Here is a 20,045-nt window from a genome sequence, read left to right as displayed (position 1 = left end):
AGTAAGCTGGTGAGCTAGTGAGCCCATGTGCTGCAACTACGGAGTCTATATGCTGCAGCTACTGAAGCCTGCTCGCCTGGAGCCTGTGCTCCACAACAGGAGAAGCCACTGCAACGGGAAGCCTGTGCACTGCAACAGAGTAGCCCCTGCTTCTTCCTGCAACTAGAGAAAGCCCGTGCAAAGCAACAAAGACCCAGGGCAACCAAAAAAAAAAAAAGGTACGGAAGTGCAATCCCATCACAAATTTATAGAACGGAATATTTGTGCAGAGTCCTAAAAATTACTATAACCCTTAAGATTCTGATTCAATGTATCTTCTTCCAATCGGTCTAGTTATCTCTTGGGATTGGAAAACCCTGGTCTGTCTAGTTGATCTTTGAATCTTGTCCAGCTGAGGTTCAAGTCCTTGTCCTGACTTCTTGCTAAGGCATCATAAATCATAAGACTGCATTCAGCAGCTGCCCGGTCCCATGAACCACTTTTAGTGGCAACTCTCCCACTCTTCAAGAGGGAACCAAATGCAAAGTAATTGTATTTTTTTTATTTCTATGAACAACAAAAGGCTTCCATAATTTCACATCTCATTGCTTTTAAGAGCACATATATTACAAATAAAGAAACTCCACAAACTTTAAAGATTAGTATTTATCAACACTTTTGTACACATACACAAATATTTTAATATAACAGTATCTGAAATGTTATTCATATAACTTTAGCACTGTCATAAGTAATACCTAAAAAGGTTCTTTTAAATTTGGTAAAAACCGTATATTTTACAATCTTCTATTTACATCTGAAATACGCTTAAATGTTACAAAAACATTCACTTTGACCTTTAAAATATGTGTGCGAGGACTGGGTATTGAACATAATGTGACGGATAGCAGACTTACAGTCAGCTTTTGAATTACGCATTCATTGGAATTTCATAGCAAATATTCAGCTTGGCTCGATCGACGTCACTCAAAGGAAAAAAAATGTAAGAAATGTGCAAATCTGGAGGCTGGCAAAATTCTCAAGCTAGCGAGGTAAAAAACAATATGAATACCACCATAAAAACTTCAAATAAATTAAATGTTATCTTTCTCTTCCCCGAGATTAGCTGCAAATTCAGAGTTCCCTTGAAGGAGGAGTGTCCGACGCTGTGGACTTCTCAAACTTCTCCACCGGGTGAGACAGAGACCGTGGGCATAGAGGGAGCCGCCTTGTTAATTACTCGAGTGCAAGTTCGCTCCACTCCTCGCTTTGATGGGTCGTCCCGGTAGGTAATCTTCAGACAGGACAAAACAATGCGATAAAACGATAATAGAGAGGTCTATGTTAATAACTTCAAATACTAAAGCAAAACCCAGAACACTGACTTAAAAAAAAAAATTTCCCTACAAGGAATCTGCAAATTTTGAAAATGCTCTTATCAAACTTCTTTGAGTTTTTAAAAAAATTATTTTAATTGGAGGCTAATTACTTTATAATATTGTAGTGGCTTTGCCATACACTGACATGAATCAGCCATGGGTGTACATGCGTCCCCCATCCTGAACCCCCCTCCCACCTCCCTCCCCATCCCATCCCTCAGGGTTGTCTCAGTGCACCGGCTTTGAGTGCCCTGTTTCATGCACTGAACTTGGACTGGTGATCTATTTCACATATGGTAATATACATGTTTCAATGCTATTCTCTCAACTCATCCCACCCTTGCCTTCTCCCCGAGTCCAAGAGTCTGTTCTTTATATCTGTGTCTCTTTTGCTGTCTCACCTATAGGGTCATCGTTACCATCTTTCTAAATTCCATGTATATGCGTTAATATACTGTATTGGTGTTTTTCTTTCTGACTTACTTGACTTACTTCACTCTGTATAATCTGAAGAGCTTTTTTTCCCCAGCCTACATCTCAGCCATGTTGGCCAGATTTAAAGTAATTTCCTGATTCTCTTCAACTATCAGATATGTTTTTAAATGTGAATGAATCTTACGATGTGTTTGAGTAATTCTGGAATTTTATTTTATTTGCAAAGGTCATAATAAGTATTGTCAAAATCTGCCCCCAAAGAAAACATCTGAAGCCTCATTTAAATGTTTGCATTAATGGAAATAGGAGGAAAAAAAAAATTTACCTTGACCTGATTTTACTTTAGAAAATAATGTTAATATGCCTAACTGTACTTCCCTGTCAGATCTGTTCAGCTAATGATATGCGAACACAATAACAATGCCAGAAACCCCAGGCACCTCTAAAACCTTGGTGCAGAAGAGGCTTAATGAATATTTAAAATTCCTGTTTTTCTCACTGACTTTACACATCACCAGGCTTTGGCTCTCCTGCTTTTCCAGGAGAGAATGGCTTCTCTGTCCCCACAGCGTCTGTGTACCTTATACTACCAATAAGTTCTCCTTATGATCAGTGTCACAAGTTCTGTTTAAATACATTGGCAAACAACGTATCTGAAACTCAAAAAGCAACATGCCTTTGGATCTGCCCTGCTTGGCACCGTAACAGAATAGATGTGTTCCTTTCCCTGTTTTATTTTTTTTTTTAATATTTGCTATCCATTACCAGCATTGACTTCACTATGCTGTCATCATTTTAAACGTTGAAACAGACAGCAAATCAGCATCTTATGTTTCATCCAGTAGTTATATGTATTACTTTGGCCTCCATCAAAAGAGGCTTTTATGGTTTTTGGCCATTTCTAAAATAGCTTGGCATCCTGGCTGTCTGAAAAGGTGCTGTCTGAAAAGTGACTGCCTGTTTGTCACTTTAGCAGCTCCACGTCCACATCTCCATTTTTACACATGAGCAACTACTTCATCCCGCTCCATCCCACTCCTTATACTGAAGGTTCTTTCATTAAGCAGTGGCTTTAGTATTTGCCTTTTACCTTAGACTTTTCTGGACGCTCTCGGAATGAACTGCATAATCAATTCTATTTCTGTTTTTCTATGTCTGTCTATCCATTCTAACTCTGTGTCTGTTGTTAACAAGTTTAATGGTAGAATTCCTCTCTTCACTGTAATTATACATGTATCTGTTTCCAGAATACGTGGATGAGTATCGAGGTATTTAAAGGTATTCATGCGTCACAGATTAAGGCTCATTCATGCATTATAGGATTATGCTAAAATTTGACTACCCTTCACTCTACTAGAGTGCCAACCCAAACATTAGGGTCAAATGCCTTTTTAGTAAAAATATCGAGGAAAGAAGCAAACATTTTTTGTTACAAATCTGAATTGAGATTTACACCCACTTTTTAAAACTACTTTGGACTTTAAGGACCCCATCTTTTGCTATTTCTGACATTACAACCAACTCAAGACACTTATCAATGTTTGTCATAAAGATAGCTTATTTTGCTGCAGAATACATAGTTTTGCTATGGTTAACTTAAACTTATGGTTGATAATTATCAATTAAATAGTGCCTCTTCTAGAATCTCCTCTTCAGAGTTAGAAGTGAATATTTTTTCCTCATTTTAATCTAAGATGGAAATGTGGAATGGCCATATAATAGAGTTAGACATTTTTAAGGAAAACTTTTTTTTTTTTTTGAGGATATTGTGAACACTGTAGTCATTGTCCATATATAAAATATATGTGACAAATCACTATAGAGGCTCAGGACCAGGAGAAAGTTAATCTTTCCTGCCAACAGATCTAATTCTTTTGCTAAATAACAAGACCTGTGTAATCCATTAGTTTCTTTACATCAGTTTCTAGGAAGCCCAGAGTCAAATTCTGCTTCTGTTAGCAAAAGTTTTCTAGAAAAAAAGTTATTTTCCTTCCTCTAAATCACCTGGTCATTGTCTCTGTTTTTTTTTTTTTTTTTTAAGCCCTTTGAGATATAATGACTCTTCATTTTGGATACAAATGAGCTCAAATATATTTTAGAAGTTGATAGGACATATATTTTTCTTTTAAACGCTAAGTTGTTAATTAGCTTTTTGATTTTAATAGGCTATTTATTTTAATATTGACCTACCTTGAAATGGAAACAAAGTTGATTTAATTAAATAAGCATTTACAGAACACTTGTGACTATGGAGGTGTCTGGGGAAAAGGAACAGGTAGACCAGAAGGCCACAAAGGACAGAATAGACATAAGGAAAGAAAAACATACCACTTTTGCTTACAGTACTGAGGGAAATACTAGACACAGAGGAACAGAAGCTGTATAAACATGGACCGCGACAGAGCTGCCAGGAAAAAAAGAGAAAAGCATTTTTGCCCAAAGTTTCAAGGTCAGATGCAATTTACAGTTGGAAACAAGCATTTCTTTGTCATCTTTTCCAATTGCTTGTTCTTTTTGTTTCACTCTCAGATTTATGATTTCCCCATCTGTTAAGGCATCACTCCTGAGTATTTAATTCCCATCACCCCTTAACAATTCCAAACCAACACTTTCTCCACTAAAAATCCTATCCAGGGAGATTTTTTCTTTGCAACACAAGTCAAATAACGATTTCTTTCTCTAACTGCTATGGAGAACTTAAAATGTGGGTAGAAGGAGATGGAAAAGAAGAAAAAAAAATTTAATTAGAATAAAAGAAGGGTATGACACATTTCATGTTTTGTGATAGTGTTATTTATTAATAACACTAAACACTATTTTCCATTTCACGAAAGGAGAGGGAATTAATACTTAATGAATGGATACCATGCACGAGGCACTATTGGGAGATTAGCTCAAGTTCTCCCCCTCATTATTCTGTAAAGAACACATCTAACTCCTTGAAGGGACCATGGGTGAAGAGACGTCCAGGTGGAGTGTGAGGGCTGATGGATGCTGGAAGTAGGCCCAAACAAACTGACCTTGGTTTTGGCCACTTGATTCTCAATACCCCCCAAAGTAGTGATTATTGAATGTCCACATTTTGTGCAGTCTTATGGAACATACTGAAATCATGAATGAGTTGTTTGTGGAATGGAGGGTTAAGTTTTTCCCAATCTGCATATTTTCTAGAGGCTCAGACTCTGTAGAGGCAACCTTGACCATAAAAGTCCAGGACCCTAAGTTCCTGCCTTCTTCCTGAGAATGGTGCAGAGACCCCTAGTGGCAGTACTGTGGAACTGCACATCCCAGCCTGGCGGTTGTGAGGTCCTGAATCAGGGGCATCGGGCATGGTAATAAACTTTAGCAGGAACGTCACCTAGTGCTCTTGGTGTCTAATTAGGCATCATCTGTTCTAGAAAACCAACACACATCTGGTCTGGATAAATATCTCTGAAAACTGGAAAGCATCTGGGTTCTCAATTTTCTTTTTCTACAGATTTTTCTCCAATCTGATCTCTCTCCTTTGAGTCAAGGGGTGATGTACACGGGGGAGAGAACAGCTCAGCAACAAGGTGTTCGTGAAAGTGCAGGGATTTCAGTAGCAGGAAAAGAAAGACTCCTGTCTTTGTGGCATGGGAGATAAAAATGGGCACTTCCTATGCATAGACAGGGAAAGCCTCACCTGCTCATTCATGATTGCCGAGAGCTCGCTGAGCATGTCCTTGTAATGGGACCTCAGTTCCTCCTGGTATTCCAGCTGGTCCTCCTTGATGAGGCGTTCATTCACATCCAGGGCCTGGCCACACGCATCTGCAAATTGCCTTTAGTGACGGCAAGAAGCAAATTAACAAGCAACCCTAGAATGTGGCTTTCCTGGTGGCTCAACTGGTAAAGAATCTGCCTGCAATGTGGGAGACCTGGGTTTGATCCCTGGGTTGGGAAGCTCCCTAGGAGAAGGGAAAGGCTACCTACTCCAGTATTCTGGCCTGGAGAGTTCCATGGAGTGTATATTCCGTGAAGTCGCAAAGAGTCCGATACCACTGAGCGACTTTCACTTTCTTTCACTTTCAGAAGTGGCAATTTAGAGACTTTCTTGGTGATCCAAGGGTTAAGAATTTGTCTTACAATGCAGAGGAGGTGGGTTTGATCCTCGGTCAGGCAAACTAAGATTCCACATATATGTGGGGCAAGTAAGCCCCACACACCACAACTAGAGAGCTCGTGCACCCCAAGGAAAGATCCTGCGTATGTAATGAGGATCCTGCATGCCTCAACTAAAGCCTGACACAGCCAAATACATAAATATTAAAAGAAAACAAAATAAGAAAGTGGCAACTTGAAGTCAGGCTGCTGATAAACTAGGCTATGGAGGAGAGGGTCTGTCAGGTGGCTCCCTGGGGGCATTCATTCATGACACCCTGTCTGAAGGAATTCAAGGAAGGACAGCTCAACAGAGAAAGTCTTACCTGAAGATTTCCTTCAAAAGCTTTACTTGGTTGTCAGGGTATTTCTTTGCATTGGTTTCTTCAAGAAAAGCCCGTGCATAGGCCATTGGTCCAGCATTAACCTATTGGGGAGAAGAGAATTGGCTAAGAATGGTAATATCTCTTCCATGGAGTCCTCTCCATGGCTAGAAAGAGGAGCCTCCACCATGTGGCCCCCCCAATTCTCTCACATCCCCTTGTATCTGTCTTATCTGCTGTCTCTAGACCAGTCAGTGAGCTGCTAGAGGACGCATCTGAACTCCACACTTCATTGCCATCCTTCCTAAACTTCAGTCGTGTGGCCACCATGTCATGTTTTTGCTATATCCACAAATTCGGCAAGCGCTGTTATTTTCCTAATAACTCTGAAAACTAGACTCATCTTTATTTACTTAAATAAATTCAACATCTGTGAAGTCAAATGTCTGCTGGGCTAGTCACTTTTCCCCCTATAAACACTCAAGAAAACACACAGCTACTAATAAGAGACATTCCACAGTGCTCGTGATCTTGGCATCGTGCTGGGAACCGCTGTTTTATCGTGTCTCACTGGACAGTCTGGCAGATTCTGGTCCAGGGAGGGACTTTCTAGATTTGCTGAATGAAGGCACAATGCCAGGCCTTGGTCATGCTCTCAAGCATGCATAGGCTCTCATTAGTGAAGGGGTTTGCATCCTTTAGAGCTTATGATCCTTGCCTGTCACTGTGGGGCTGGGAAGAATGAGGTGAAAGAAGGAGGAAGCCAATGCTGTATTTGAGGGATCTTCAGGGGGCTTTGATCACCAGCTGCTGCCCACGTGGTAGAGAGGACGAGCCATACAGAATACTGCCCTTAGTTTCTTCGGATCCCTCTCAACCTTCCTCTGCTCCGCCATGTGCTGAGGGAAGCTGTCCCATTTGAAGTGTAACAATGGCTCTTTTGCCTTCTGCCTTTAAAGAAATTACTATCATTGAGTCAGCCATGGGGATATAGACAAGGGGTGGGCAGGGAAGAGGAGAGCCAGGTCAGCATCAAGGTCAGTGGTACTGAGTTTTCCTTGGGCCTCAGCCTCCTGCATGGCTCTGTGCAGCACTGTTGCTGGCCTGCCTTTATTTAAAATTTTAATACTTTGTTCAACCTGGTTTTGTGAAGTTACTTTTGATTTTTAGACATGGAGCATTAAAGTAGTATTTTATCTTGATTACTGAATTTTTTGATGCTCCCTTAATTTTGTGCCCAAGGGAGATGCCTCGCTCACTGCACCCTAGTCTCAGCCCTGTCAGAGTATTTAGGCCCATGGCTTCCTCCTTGCAATTCCCCAGCAGAAACTGTATCTGTCTATCTTGATTGGCTCTCACCTCTCTCCCTTCTTCCACTAACTCTTCTCTCCCCGAGTCTTCAGGTTTGGGGAGGGTGATAGTCCCTCAGTCTTATGCCCCTGTGCCTGCCCTCTTTGGTTTTCCTAAATACTGCTTATACATTCTCCAAAGAGTCTATTTAATTATATTCTCTTCATTTCCTCACTGGGAACAGGCCATCTGCTTCCTCTCAGGACCTTGACATAAATACTGATGCACATTTATGAATGAATAAACATTTGAACATTTTTGTTTTTGAACAATTTTATAAGTCTGTTCCTGACAGATTTTAAAAAGCCATGCTAATTCATTCATTAATTCACTTGTTAGAACTTAGAATATAGAACACAGTTTATCCAGAGAAGATGGGAAAGGAGAGTCGAAAAAAATAGAAGTTTTATTTTAGCTAAAACCAAAGAAAGATTTTATCTCTAGGTGTTTGGCACCACTAATGTACCTCCACAAGGAAACAACATTTTAAAGATTCAGATAAAGGTGTTGGATGGTATCAAAAACAGAAAAATGTCTCTTATACTCTTTGTCAAAGAATTCCAAGGGGCATCATTTTTGTACCAGGTTCCACTGACCATGTGCCTCTCAGCTCTGGGTGACGCTCACCTTTACACTGACACTGCCTTGGAGTTTGAGCTGCAGTCTGATCATGTCCACTTCTTCCATCGTGCAAAGCTGATTAAGCTCGGAAACTTTCTTGGACATCTCATCAATCGCCACTTCAATGGGATTCAGTTCTGTGCTCGACTGGCTAACAACCTGTATCCTCTTCTTCACATAGGGGAACAAGTGACTCGCTGCACAAAAGCAATACAAGAGCCTTTCAAGGTCAAGGGCTAGTGAAAAGTCACGGGTTCCCCTGAAGGTCAGGATGACCCTGAGTCTTTCCACTCAGAGCATTCTATCCTGCACGTTCTCTATGTATGTGAGCTATTTTTCTCCTGTGTGCCATGCTCTCACACACACTCTTACTTTTCTCCCAGCTACTTTTGCCTGGCATGCTCTTCCCCACTTCTCCTCATTGCCAAGGCTGGCCTAGACCTTCAGAGTCTCTAAACACTGAAAAGATGATAGCTTCCACCACAACTTGTAGTTCAAATAAAAACTACATTGAGTCACAATAAAGAATGCTTAAATAGATACTGAATAGCACATACTATGGGGCTTCCCCAGTGGCTCAGTGGTAAAGGATCTGCCTGCAATGCAGGAGATGCAGGTTGAGTCCCTGGCTTGGGAAGATCCCCTGGAGAAGGAAATGGCAACCCACTCCAGCATTCTTGCCTGGGAACTCCCATGGGCAGAGGAGCCTTGTGGGGTCACAAGAGTTGGACATGACTTAGGGACTAAACAACAACAAGCATATACTATAATAACTTTGTTCTAGTTTCTTTTTTTATTACAAAAGTTCTGGTGAAGTATACCGAAGGTGACTGTTTTCTCATAGTTTGGATGTGGCTGCTAGCCACGTACCTACTGCAAAACCCAGGATTGCTCACCTCTGAAGATGCCTTGAGTCTCATTCATTCAGATGCCTGTGTTCATTCCTCACAACCCAAGTCTGCCTTAAGTTCCTCTCTGGGGGGTTCCCATTTCATTTCTCATGCTGGGCTCATCTAAAATTCTTGCTTTACTTGGCTCTTTTTTTCCTATCAGACAGTGAGCGCCTTGAAGGCAAGAACTGTGTTTTATCTATTTGAATGCTCAGAACAGTGTCCGACACCTATAGGCACTTTTTGAATGTCTGTGGAAAGGATGACCAGCTCATAGAATAGATCTAGATAGTATGGAAGGGATGGTGGAGGAAATCCCTCTGCATCTGTTTCACAGATGAGAAACCCGAATTCCCGAGTGGTTTAGAATCTTGCCCCAAAGCACACAATTCTGAGAGAAGATGGCTCTGCAATAACTGAGGGTAGGTTCAGGGAGAGAGGAGAGGAATGCTCAGAGTACCTTTCCCAAGACACTATGACCATTACCGCTGGAAGATCTAAAGGGAAGCGGCAGATAAAGTGACTTTAACTCTATGACAGTTTCTGTTTTGGCTGACTTGTCAAGGGTATCTTGTTTCCAAAGAGAAGGGACAAGAGGAAGTCTGGGCTTCCTGGCAAACATTTTCAAGTTAGTACATGTCGGGTCCTTGTCTGCAAGATTGAGGGGCTTCCCAGGTGGTGCTAGTGGAAAAGAATCTGCCTGCCAGTGCAGGAGAGGTAAGAGATCTGGGTTTGATCTGTGGGTTGGGAAGATCCCCTGGAGAAGGGCATGGCAACCCACTCCAATATTCTTGCCTGGAGAATCCCAGGGGCAGAGGAGCCTGGCGGGCTACATCCACAGGGCTGCACAGAGTTGGACCTGACTGAAGCGACTTAGCATGAGTGCATGCACGCTGCAAGACTGAAGTGTCTTGATTTCCCGAGTCCAGCCTAACCCAGGACCCTGCAAGGGGGACACGCCCTTGGGGACCGGCACTTACTTGTCAGGACGGTCCTCCGCTTGCACTGCTCCTCCACGCCACCGTGCTTCTTGCCCGACAACGTGAAGGGCGTCTCAAAGACGAAGCGGTTGATATTGTGGTGCATTTCGAAGTCTGTCTTCCGGTCCTCTATTTCCTTTTCCTCAAAGAATGGTGTGACGTAGGTCACCTGGATGTAGGCGTATTTGGGGTCCAAATCCTTGGGGTTCACCTGTTTTAACACATTGTGGGCAGAGAAAGAGTGGTGGGCCTGGGGTGCTCCTGGAAGAAAGGCGGGGAGCCTAGTACCCCTGCAGCTTGGCGTCCTGAGGCGTCCCTTTTCCCTTGGATGAAAATGGCCAATGACATCATCTGAGGGCTGGGTGAATGGAAACCACAGAAAGAGTAATTGGCTGGACTGTGGTCAAGCAGCCAGATGGTGACAGAGCAAATCGGAGCTAGCATGCTAAGTCCCTGGGGCTCTGAAATAAAAGTACTTGGCTATGACATAATATTTCATCTTTTATTTTCTTTCTTTTCTGTATTCAATATCTTCATCTTTGGCTTGAATCAGGCGTGTTAAGAGTGGAAATATATCTCTTTTTCTCTCTACAGTTAGCCATATTACCTAGACTGGAGCCATGAGCTATGGGCTTGTAATATGTTAGGAGGTTTCTCATTGGTTTAGAAGATTAACTGATAACCTGTCACGTGGTTGCAAACATTTTTCTTTTCAATTTCTCGGCTTCTCTAATCTGCAATAAGTTATTCTATATAACTTTTTAAACTAACTCTGCTTTGGTGAGTAGGTTTGACAAATAGCATGGAAAACAGGCAAAAGGTCCTCCCCGCTCTCTGCCTCTTTTCTAATGATTTTTTGAAGAGTTTTTAAACTTCTTCCAACTTTCTCTATCCGTTCACCCATCCACTGCTTATCTAATTCAAGAGATTTGAGGAGGCTCGTGAATTAATTTGTAATGCTACTGTAGGGTGGATATAATTATAACCATTTTTACAGATTAAAAGATGGAGACTCAGAGTGACCAACCAACTTCTCAAGGATGGACTACCATGCTAAGTGGTAGCATGCTGGAATGAAGGCTCCAATTGTTCTGACACCAGATTTGGCATTTCTCTCACCACTAGGAGCTGCCTCTACTTTTCATGTAGGGGGGAGACCATGACAGTGGTTTGAGTTCTGTCCCTCTTTAGGGGGAAGGAGTTTGCAACTTTCAAGTTAAGAATGAACACATTTGTAACAACTTCCGCCCAGATGCAGGAATATAATCTTATATTCAGATCGTACAACAACTTCCGCCCAGATGCAGGAATATAATCTTATATTCAGATCTTATATCCTTCTAAATACCAGCTTTGTAAAAGAGGAAAAGGATAAAAGACCTCTTTTGTAGCCCAACAGAGGCCAGTAGAATAGAGTGCAAACTGTCTTCTCTAGCTCCATCTTCTGTCACATTCTTCTATCCAACCTGTGCTTCAAAGACCTCCCATTGCTCAAACACATCTCCCCCTAAATACTCACCATCATTGCCTGCGCTGGTTTCTCAGATACCCTTTGCTTCCAGCAAATACCTTCTCACCTCTCACTTTACAATCCCCAGCTCAAACATCATGCCCTCTGTGAGGCATCGCCCAACCAAGAATGAGCTGTTCAGGGAGCCCCCAGCCCTGAGCTTTCCCTGTATGACTGGAAGGCGTAGACCGTGTCTCCTGTGGTACTTCACTGCACTCTATTTAACTAGCTCTTTGCACACATCCTCCTTTTCCTAGCCCCGTGTGAACTGTGAGCCCTGGAAGGAAGAGACTGTTTGCCCCAGCTCCTAGTTCTGGGCCTAGAATGCAGTAGGTATTCAATTAAGGTTGGCTAAATGAATAAAAGTGTATTAGAAAGATTCTGAGTAATCTCATTAGAGGATGTAAGTGTTTGCTTTCTGGAGCCAGCAGGAAGTTAGTTGGATGTTTGTAGCTTAGTACAATGGGATTGGCAAGTCTGGTACTGTCACAAGAGGATAGATTTCAAAATTCTTATGACCCAGGAAGACCTCCATTACTGAATAAATAATTTCTTACTATCTTCTCCCAGCCCATGATGGGGCTCAATCACTTCAACCCTCTGGTTGCCATTCAAATGCAAACAGACCATGGGAGGGGTGCAGGGGCTGGCTGGTAAATTGTTTTTAACATTATCTAAAAGCTACTCAAATACACACGTACAAAGTTTTTGACTCTCCCCCTCCCATCACCAATCAGTCAACCAATAAACAACCAACCAAAAGAGCTTAGGTAGTTTACTTTGCATAGTCAGGCAAAAATTTAAAACTTTAATAAATGTAGTGAAGAATAAAGGAAATCAGTTCTTGCATCTGCACGAATATTCTCCTACCTTATTGGAGTCCTGGATTATCTTCACATTGTCTGCTCCGAATTTATCTGCATAGAGCTTGAGCAGTCTTTGAGAAATCTCAGAGAGACCTGTCAGCTTAGGCTCTTTATAAATATACTCTTTGCCTTCTTCTTCTTCAAAAAATCCCTACAGAAGACATACAGTGAACCACCAATTTTACTAGAGAACTCCAACTGTAAGTCATGAGCTAAACAAAAACCATTTACTTAGATATTACAGCCAGTCTTTTGGTTGTCATCCAAGCCACAGGTTAGCTCCCTATAAAATTCACAATCAGAGAAAAATCAAGTGAAGAAAGCAAAATATCATATTAGAATCAGTCATTAATGCAAATATTCCCCAGTCAGACCAAAGAACCTCCAGAGGTACCTTCCACATATTTTTCTCTATTAGTAGAAATCACTGGTAATCCCTGCTTGTATATATTTTAGGGGAAGAATGCCCTCCTGTGGTAGTTTGGTGTAGGACACAAAGTCTGGAGTACTCTGGTATTTTTTTTTCAGAGCGGTATCATTTTTAATCAACACTTCTGAAAGTCTTGGAAACTAGCATAGGAAAAACTATAGGGGCACATGAAGAGATCTAAATGGGTTGATCTGCATCCCACATCCTCTGAGATGAAAGCCATAACAGAAATTACTTGTGTTATGCTCCCTAGTACTGCTACTTTAAAAATTATTTTACATTAATATTTCATGAGGGGCCTGATGCAACTCGGCTGTATGCAATTTCATCATTCAATTCACTTTACTGATAGACTGCTTACATTCTTGCAAAGCTAGACCTCATAAGATTGAAAGTAGTAAATTAACCATGTCATCATTTTTATGTCATAGGAGCAAGTAGGTTTTAGGCTCTGTTATTTATTTATCTGTTTTGGGGAAAGGAAGATTCCTTTGAGGATAACAGGGGCAATCTTTATAATTCTTCCTCATTGAAGAGACACAGAGGCATTTTTTCCTATGGAAGACATGTGGCTTCAGATAACTGGAGAAAGTCTGCAGTTAAGAACCCAAGTGCATCTGGAATCTTCTGGCTGCAGAGTTTACCCTAAGGAAGCAACTTAAAAAAAATAAAAATAGTTTTGTTGGCTGTGTTGGGTCTTTGTTGCCACACGGGCTTTTCTCTAGTTGTGGAGAGCTGGGGCTGCTCTCTCGTTGTGATCACGGGCTTCTCATTGCGGTGGCTTCTTGTGCTGCGGAGCGGGCTTCGGTAGTTGCGGCAGATGGGCTCAGGAGCTGTGGCTCCTTGGCTCTAGAGCTCAGGCTCAGTAGTTGCGGCACACGGGTTTAGTTGCCCCGTGGCTTGTGGGATCTTTCCAGATCACGGATTGAATGGTGTCTCCTGCACTGGCAGGTGGATTCTTTACCACTGAGCCACTAGGGAAGCCCAGGAAATAACTTTTAAGGGCCGAGTGAAGATACTAGAGGTCATAAATTATCTCAGCTATACTTTTTTTTTTGCTTGTTTTATATTTTTGACCATTAAAAACATACTCATTATATTAAAAAAATGGGTAAAATATTCCAATGCTGGTTTATTTTTTTTCCCCCACAGCTAATGTGAGGTGATCTAAGAACACTGATTACGACTCACATTGGTATGGTGCTTTATACTTGCAAAGCGCTTTCATTGGTGTTTGAACATCACGGAGAGTATACTTGGTATCATAAATGGGCTGTAACTGATGACAAGGAACAAGGCACATTGACCAGCACAGTTCCTGTTAAGCAGGTAATCGCCTGTTTCCTTGCTGTTTCCCTGCTGTTTCCCTGATCGACTCTGGGCTTTTTGAAGGCAGGAATGTGTCTTGTTCCACACTGCGTGTCCAGTGTTTAGCACAGTGCCTGGTCTTAAGAGAGACGTCCATGCCTGTTATAGTTGAATGAATAAACAGATGAATGAGGCAGTTCTTAGAGAGCATACATCTTAAAAGCATGTATTTGCACTTGTATTTGCACCAAGCATAGCCTGAAAAGATTCCGCTGCTTTTGGCACAGGTGTTTTTATTTAATAATTTATCTGAGGAATGTTCAAGACCAATACAGAGGATTGTGAGTACCTTGACTCCAGACTGCTAAAACAGTGATGTGTGATGTTAAAAGCATGAAAAGCCTCTCCTTATCATTCTTCTGGACTCTGTAGGGGTAGTGAAGTCTGACCCTATCCCATATGACTTCCAGCCTGCTAGGTTTTTTTCTGTTGATGCTTTATGGAGCTTTGTCTGATTCAAGGTCAGAAGGAAGTGGCTAAAATTGACAGACTGACACAAAAGAGAACTGACTTCTGAGGGCATCAACCAGAATCCCCACAGGGCAATAGCTCAAGCAACATTTACCACTTCCATTTCAATGAGAAAAATGTTTCCAAATTCCAGGAAAAGATTTTTTCATCAAGGTGTGAAAACTAGCACAAAGAAACATTTTGACTGTGAATTTCTTCCCCTAACAAATTTCTGAGTCCAGAGTTAGCAGAAAAGGAGTGGTAAGAACAGTATTGTCAATCGTATGACCTTTGTGGCCGAAGTCTTGGCATGTGACTTTCTTTCATTCTTACTCCTTGGTCTGAAGGATGGGAAACAGTACAGACTTAGACTTAGGAGACCCTAAGGGCAGTGCCCAGGACACAATAGGCTACTGGTGATTGTTGGCTACGAGGAGAATAATAGTGATAACAGTAATAAAGAAAAACATTGTCAAAGCAATCTGAGTTCTGGCTAATATAAGGCAAGGCTTCCCTGGTGGCTCGGCGGCAAAGAATCCGCCTGCAATGGAGATACAGGTTTGATCCCTGGGTCAGGAAGATCCCTCGAAGAGGAAATGGCAACCCAGTCCAGTATTCTTGCTGAGAAAAGCTCACGGACAGAGGTGCCTGGTGGGTTATAGTCCCTAGGGTGGCAGAGTCAGACAATCCTGAGCACACACACATACACACAATATGAGGTTTAACTGAGCTTTGAGTGCTTAAAAATACATACTCTAGTTCTCTTGCTTGGGAATTACACTTTTCCTTATTGTAAATGGACTATTGATGCTTATTTTGATATTTTGGTAAGTGATTGATCAGAAAGAATTATGATTAGAATCAATCAATTTATAGAACATCGAGATACAAACCTATTGAGACTATTTTATAAAATGAATACAAAGGAGCTGGTGTAGCAGAATAAATGTTAATCTGCTGTCTTCCAGGGTTTGTGTAAGAGCTTATGGAGCCAGAGAAATGGCAGCTCTGAAAATGGTTAGGATGTGAGCTTGCCTTTTACCCAAGGAAATCATCAAAGCAAAGCCCAGTGAGGAATAGGAGACTATCTTAAGGAAGTTTAACGCTCTGTCTGTGAGATAATTGACTTATAAATAGGGACCCAAGGTGAAGAAAACTTAGGGGCAGTTTCTGTTTTGCTTTTGCTCTGAAGGGATGAGAAAAGTGCATTTCAAAGCATCAGGAAATGTGACCTCTGCATTTCCCTAGCTAGTCTGACTTTTTAAAGTGTCACTTTACACGGCAACAACTCCCTGATCTGCCGTGGTTAGGAATCAGCACGTGTCCTAGTTAAACATGGACTTTGAGTCAGTAGAGTTAACATGCACAGATTATGAAACTTCAAGACAACAGGTTACAATAAAAATACACTTCAGCAAATTGACAAGAAAAATCACCGGCTCCTCCTTAGATGTTTTGGTAGGTATTTCAGAGTCCTGCAATAGCTCTAGCTCATTACTGGGACATCGCATATAAGTGCCCCTGCTATTATATTCCACTGATTCAATGCTCACAGAGGAATCTAGTGTATAAAAGAAGGGTCAGGAAATCATAATAGGCTGAATGCGAAGAAAAGAAAAATTTCACAGATGCAGAGAAATGGTTTCACAGAAATATGAACCCAAATATGAACACAATTATTAGTCTATGTTCCTCAGTGACTTTCATATAAGAGGGGAGCCAGAAGGGTATATCATACACTGACATGAAGGTGATGGTTGTACACAATACAAATGCTCTTCCCTCCGACCCCCAATCCCCTTTTCTATCAAGATTTTAAAATGTATCTACACCCATGTAGGCATGATTGGAAATCACGGAATCACAGAATCAACCCTTTGATGAAAATTCCCCCAGGCCTTTCACTCATTTCATCCCAGGGCCATCTGATGTTTTAAGTTATGCAATGAGCATTCACTTACTTGCTTTCATGCTAAATACCAGAGCCTAAGGATTTCATTGATTACACTGGTTGTTTGATCACTACTGGCAATTCATTACTCTTAAAATGAATACTTCAGGGACACTTGCGGGAATGTTTCATGTAGTCAGCTCTGTGTAAAATTTCCATAGTCAGTGATGCCAGGGTGTTGGATTACAAAAGTCATGCTATGCAAGACTTACATTTTTAAAGTTCTTGCCACAAAAGAACAGTTGCCGAATTCTTTTCCAGGGTCTGGCTCATAGCAGACATAACATTACTCTAGTCAACCCTGTAAAGGGAAAGCACTAGTCTACAGGGGACACTAAAAAATATTTACACAAAGGCCTTTGTGGAGGCAACGAGGTGATCACATATTATATTCCCATAATCCTTGGAGCATGATTTTGAGACATCAGTTTGAATATTAAAAAGTGAATTTTACAGGGATATAAGGTACTATGATGAAAAGGAAATTATGTCTGACCATGGGGATTATGCTAGTGAAATAGTCAAGATTTTCTCTTAGATCTTTAGCACCTTCATTCTGCACACGTTCAAGGAATGTGCCAATCTATTTGGTCATTTCTTTATCATGAAATATGAAGTGACATGTATTGCCTGCTGTCATTGAACACAATAGGTCACGTTCTCCGTTTGGTGTCTGGGGACAGGTATCTGAATATCATTTGAACAATGGTGACTGAGGAGTCATCAAAGTGGCTGTTTATCACAATGACCTCCATTAGCTCTCCTTTGTTCAAAGCCAGCTGAGGTTTGAGTTTACAGAGTACCATGTTCAGGCATGTACTTGGGTCTGCAGATTTAACACAACACTTTGCTTTTTAAGCTCACTTTGACTTTCAAATCAAAGACAACTGAGAATACTAGCAGCATACAAAACAGTCAGGTGCACGGTCAGCACACTTTACTGAGAAATCTGCAAAAAGAACAAGGTTAGGACATTTGAAAGTAGCTCTCTCCCATCCTTCCCCTTTCCTCCCCAGTCTATTTAGTTAGAGGGGTTTTCAAGTATTCTTTTAGTAGGTGAGTTAAGGACCCATGACCCCAGATTTACAAATGAAGGTAGAAAATACTGATATGGTATGGATAGGGGAAGGGATTTAAAGAATTACAAAAAAGTATGTACTACTCAGAGAAGCAGAGCTGTGGACAACGTGTGACTATTGAAAGAATTTGCCTTGCCAGCTGGGTTTCCCTGGTGGCTCAGACAGTAAAGAATCTGTCTGTAATGTAGGAGACCCGGGTTTGATTCCTGGGTGGGGAAGATCCCCTGGAGAAGGGAGTGGCTACCTACTCTAGTATTCTAGCCTGGAGAATTTCATGGACAGTGGAGCCTCGTGGGCTATAGTCCCTGGGGCCACAAAGAGTCAGACACAACTGAGCTATGAACACTTTCACTTCCAGTTCTTTTCAAAAATAATTATTTGAGCCACACGAAATTGCCATCTTTGTAAGTAAAAAATGGTTGAAATCCTGTGTCACAAATCTCTAGGTGCTGTTATGTTACTGCCTTTGGCTTGTCCTCCATTTTTTTTTTTTTACATAGGTTCTTTCTACATCTCAGGAGACTTAACCTGGTTTACTGTAGTTTATCACTTATACTGGGAATTAATACCACCACCTTTAAGAATGCTCAGAGCTTACTACTAGAGTCCTATTTCTCCACAATACTCATTTTATTTGGAAAAGGCATAGTCCTTTAAGGACCCCAGAAGATACCCACCAATGGCTGTCACTACAGCTTTTGAAATTCTGCCCACTGCTTTCTTCGTAATCAGCTGCAACTCTGGTGGCCTGAACTGAGCAGGCAAGTTCCAACAGTTAGTCTACTATCCATATATATCAAACATGTGGTGCCCATGTTTCTCTGTGTGTGTATATGTGTGTATGTAGCTTTTCATACTACACTGACCTCTGTGCTGAAAGATATTAAATATGAAAAGCAAAGTATACATTTTTGTAATTCAGATAACTGGAATAAACACAATTTAGTTCCAGAAATGCAGGATGACTGCAAAATGAATGGAAGTGGGATTTTCTTACCTTGGTACTGAATGTTCATTGGCACAAAAAAGTTAAGGTTCAGTAAAACCATACGGAGGGAAGTGTGAGGCTTATTAGGGCATGCAAATGGAGAGAGAGAGAGAACTTACCACAGCCTGGAACAATCAAGACCAAAAGAAGAAAAAAGTAAACATCCGCATTAAAATCTCATTGGAAAGGAGCATAATTGTTTCGTTTCCACCTGCCTAGTAACCAGCATCTTAGACGCTGGTTGGAGAAACCATCAGGTAGGCATTCTGGTCTCCGTAACCAGAGAATACTAATGGCAGTTCATTACTTTATCTTTGGCAAGATCGCCCGAGCAGTTGTTGACTCAAATCCAGGTTTGCTGAACTCACATCTTGTCTGTCACTTCTGAACTGCTCAGTTAGTTTGTGGCCATTCCTGGAAAACCCTTGTCTTTCTCCTACAGTCCCTCAGCTCCCACATTCCCTTCCTGATGGGGTTTTCTGCCACTTTTCTTGTGAAGCTTTCATTAAGGTCAAGACTTATTTGTTTTTTGTTTACTGCTGGTTTGAAAGATCATGTCCTTTGCTCTCTCCTCCTCTCCTGCAGACTCCCACATTTTTCTCTCCCAGTACACACTCTCACTTCAGATGATTCAGATTCTTTTCCTGGGAATTCAGAAATGTATAAACTTAGCTTCTTTCTGTAGACTGTATCCACAGTCCTGATGTTCTCGTGCAGTGGGGGGAATCTGCATTGGGTTAATTTGTTTACGGTAAGTGGCTACACTTTTCTTTCCAGGGAGACAGCAGCTATCTTGATTAATTCAGACTTCAGTTTTTAAACTGCCTTTGGTGATTATAGGACAATGTATATCTTCCAAAAACTTCAGTGGTAAATGATTTAGAATGACCTTGCTGAATTTGATGCCTTTATCTGCAGCCTTAAGAGAGTCTGAGGAGGACAAGAAGCCATGTGAAACTGTGCTTTACATGAAGGGAGAAAAAAATGGAAGACAGAGGGGCTGAGAGTCATTCTAATTGTGAAAATGAAAGGATGGAATGATTCTCCATGAAAGTAATAGTCTGAAATATGTATGCTGAAATACATTAGGGTTATAAGCCCTCCAGGAAAGAAACAGGATGGTCCCTGGGTTTATCCCACTTAAAGCACTGCTCAGAGACATTTATAATTAATATATAACATTAGTTCATTTTACTTTTAGGCCAATGCTATGGCTAGCTAATATTTTCTATCTTGTTCATTATTTATGCAGTAAGCTGAGAAAAATCACTTTGAAATGACATTGACCTATAGTATAAGAAACAAAACAAGCAGATTACTTTCT

The 20,045-nt window shown here is 41.3% G+C and overlaps 1 protein-coding gene across 3 annotated transcripts in view; it reads right to left on the bottom strand.

Annotated features, from left to right (window-relative positions):
• Positions 1-527: 527 nt before the first annotated feature.
• Positions 528-20,045, bottom strand: part of DOCK10 (dedicator of cytokinesis 10) — a 236,615-nt gene continuing 217,097 nt past the window's right edge. For 2 of the 3 annotated variants that reach the window (XM_040228472.1, XM_040228473.1), the window contains exons 51-56: positions 12,460-12,606; positions 10,080-10,290; positions 8,216-8,406; positions 6,242-6,342; positions 5,458-5,596; positions 528-1,273 (exon numbers count right to left, since the gene is read on the bottom strand). In XM_040228472.1, coding sequence (XP_040084406.1) covers positions 1,157-1,273; positions 5,458-5,596; positions 6,242-6,342; positions 8,216-8,406; positions 10,080-10,290; positions 12,460-12,606 — 906 coding nt within the window. In that variant the 3' untranslated portion in view covers positions 528-1,156. Of the gene's footprint in view, positions 1,274-5,457; positions 5,597-6,241; positions 6,343-8,215; positions 8,407-10,079; positions 10,291-12,459; positions 12,607-18,840; positions 18,847-20,045 lie in introns of all 3 variants that reach the window. The other variant, XM_040228471.1, reaches the window with a different exon arrangement.

The sequence above is a fragment of the Oryx dammah genome, unplaced genomic scaffold (assembly GCF_014754425.2).
Source record: "Oryx dammah isolate SB20612 unplaced genomic scaffold, SCBI_Odam_1.1 HiC_scaffold_27, whole genome shotgun sequence".
Taxonomy (NCBI): Eukaryota; Metazoa; Chordata; class Mammalia; order Artiodactyla; family Bovidae; genus Oryx; species Oryx dammah.
The sequence above is the reverse complement of the archived record's forward strand: the minus strand, read 5'-3'. Positions and strand labels throughout refer to the sequence as shown.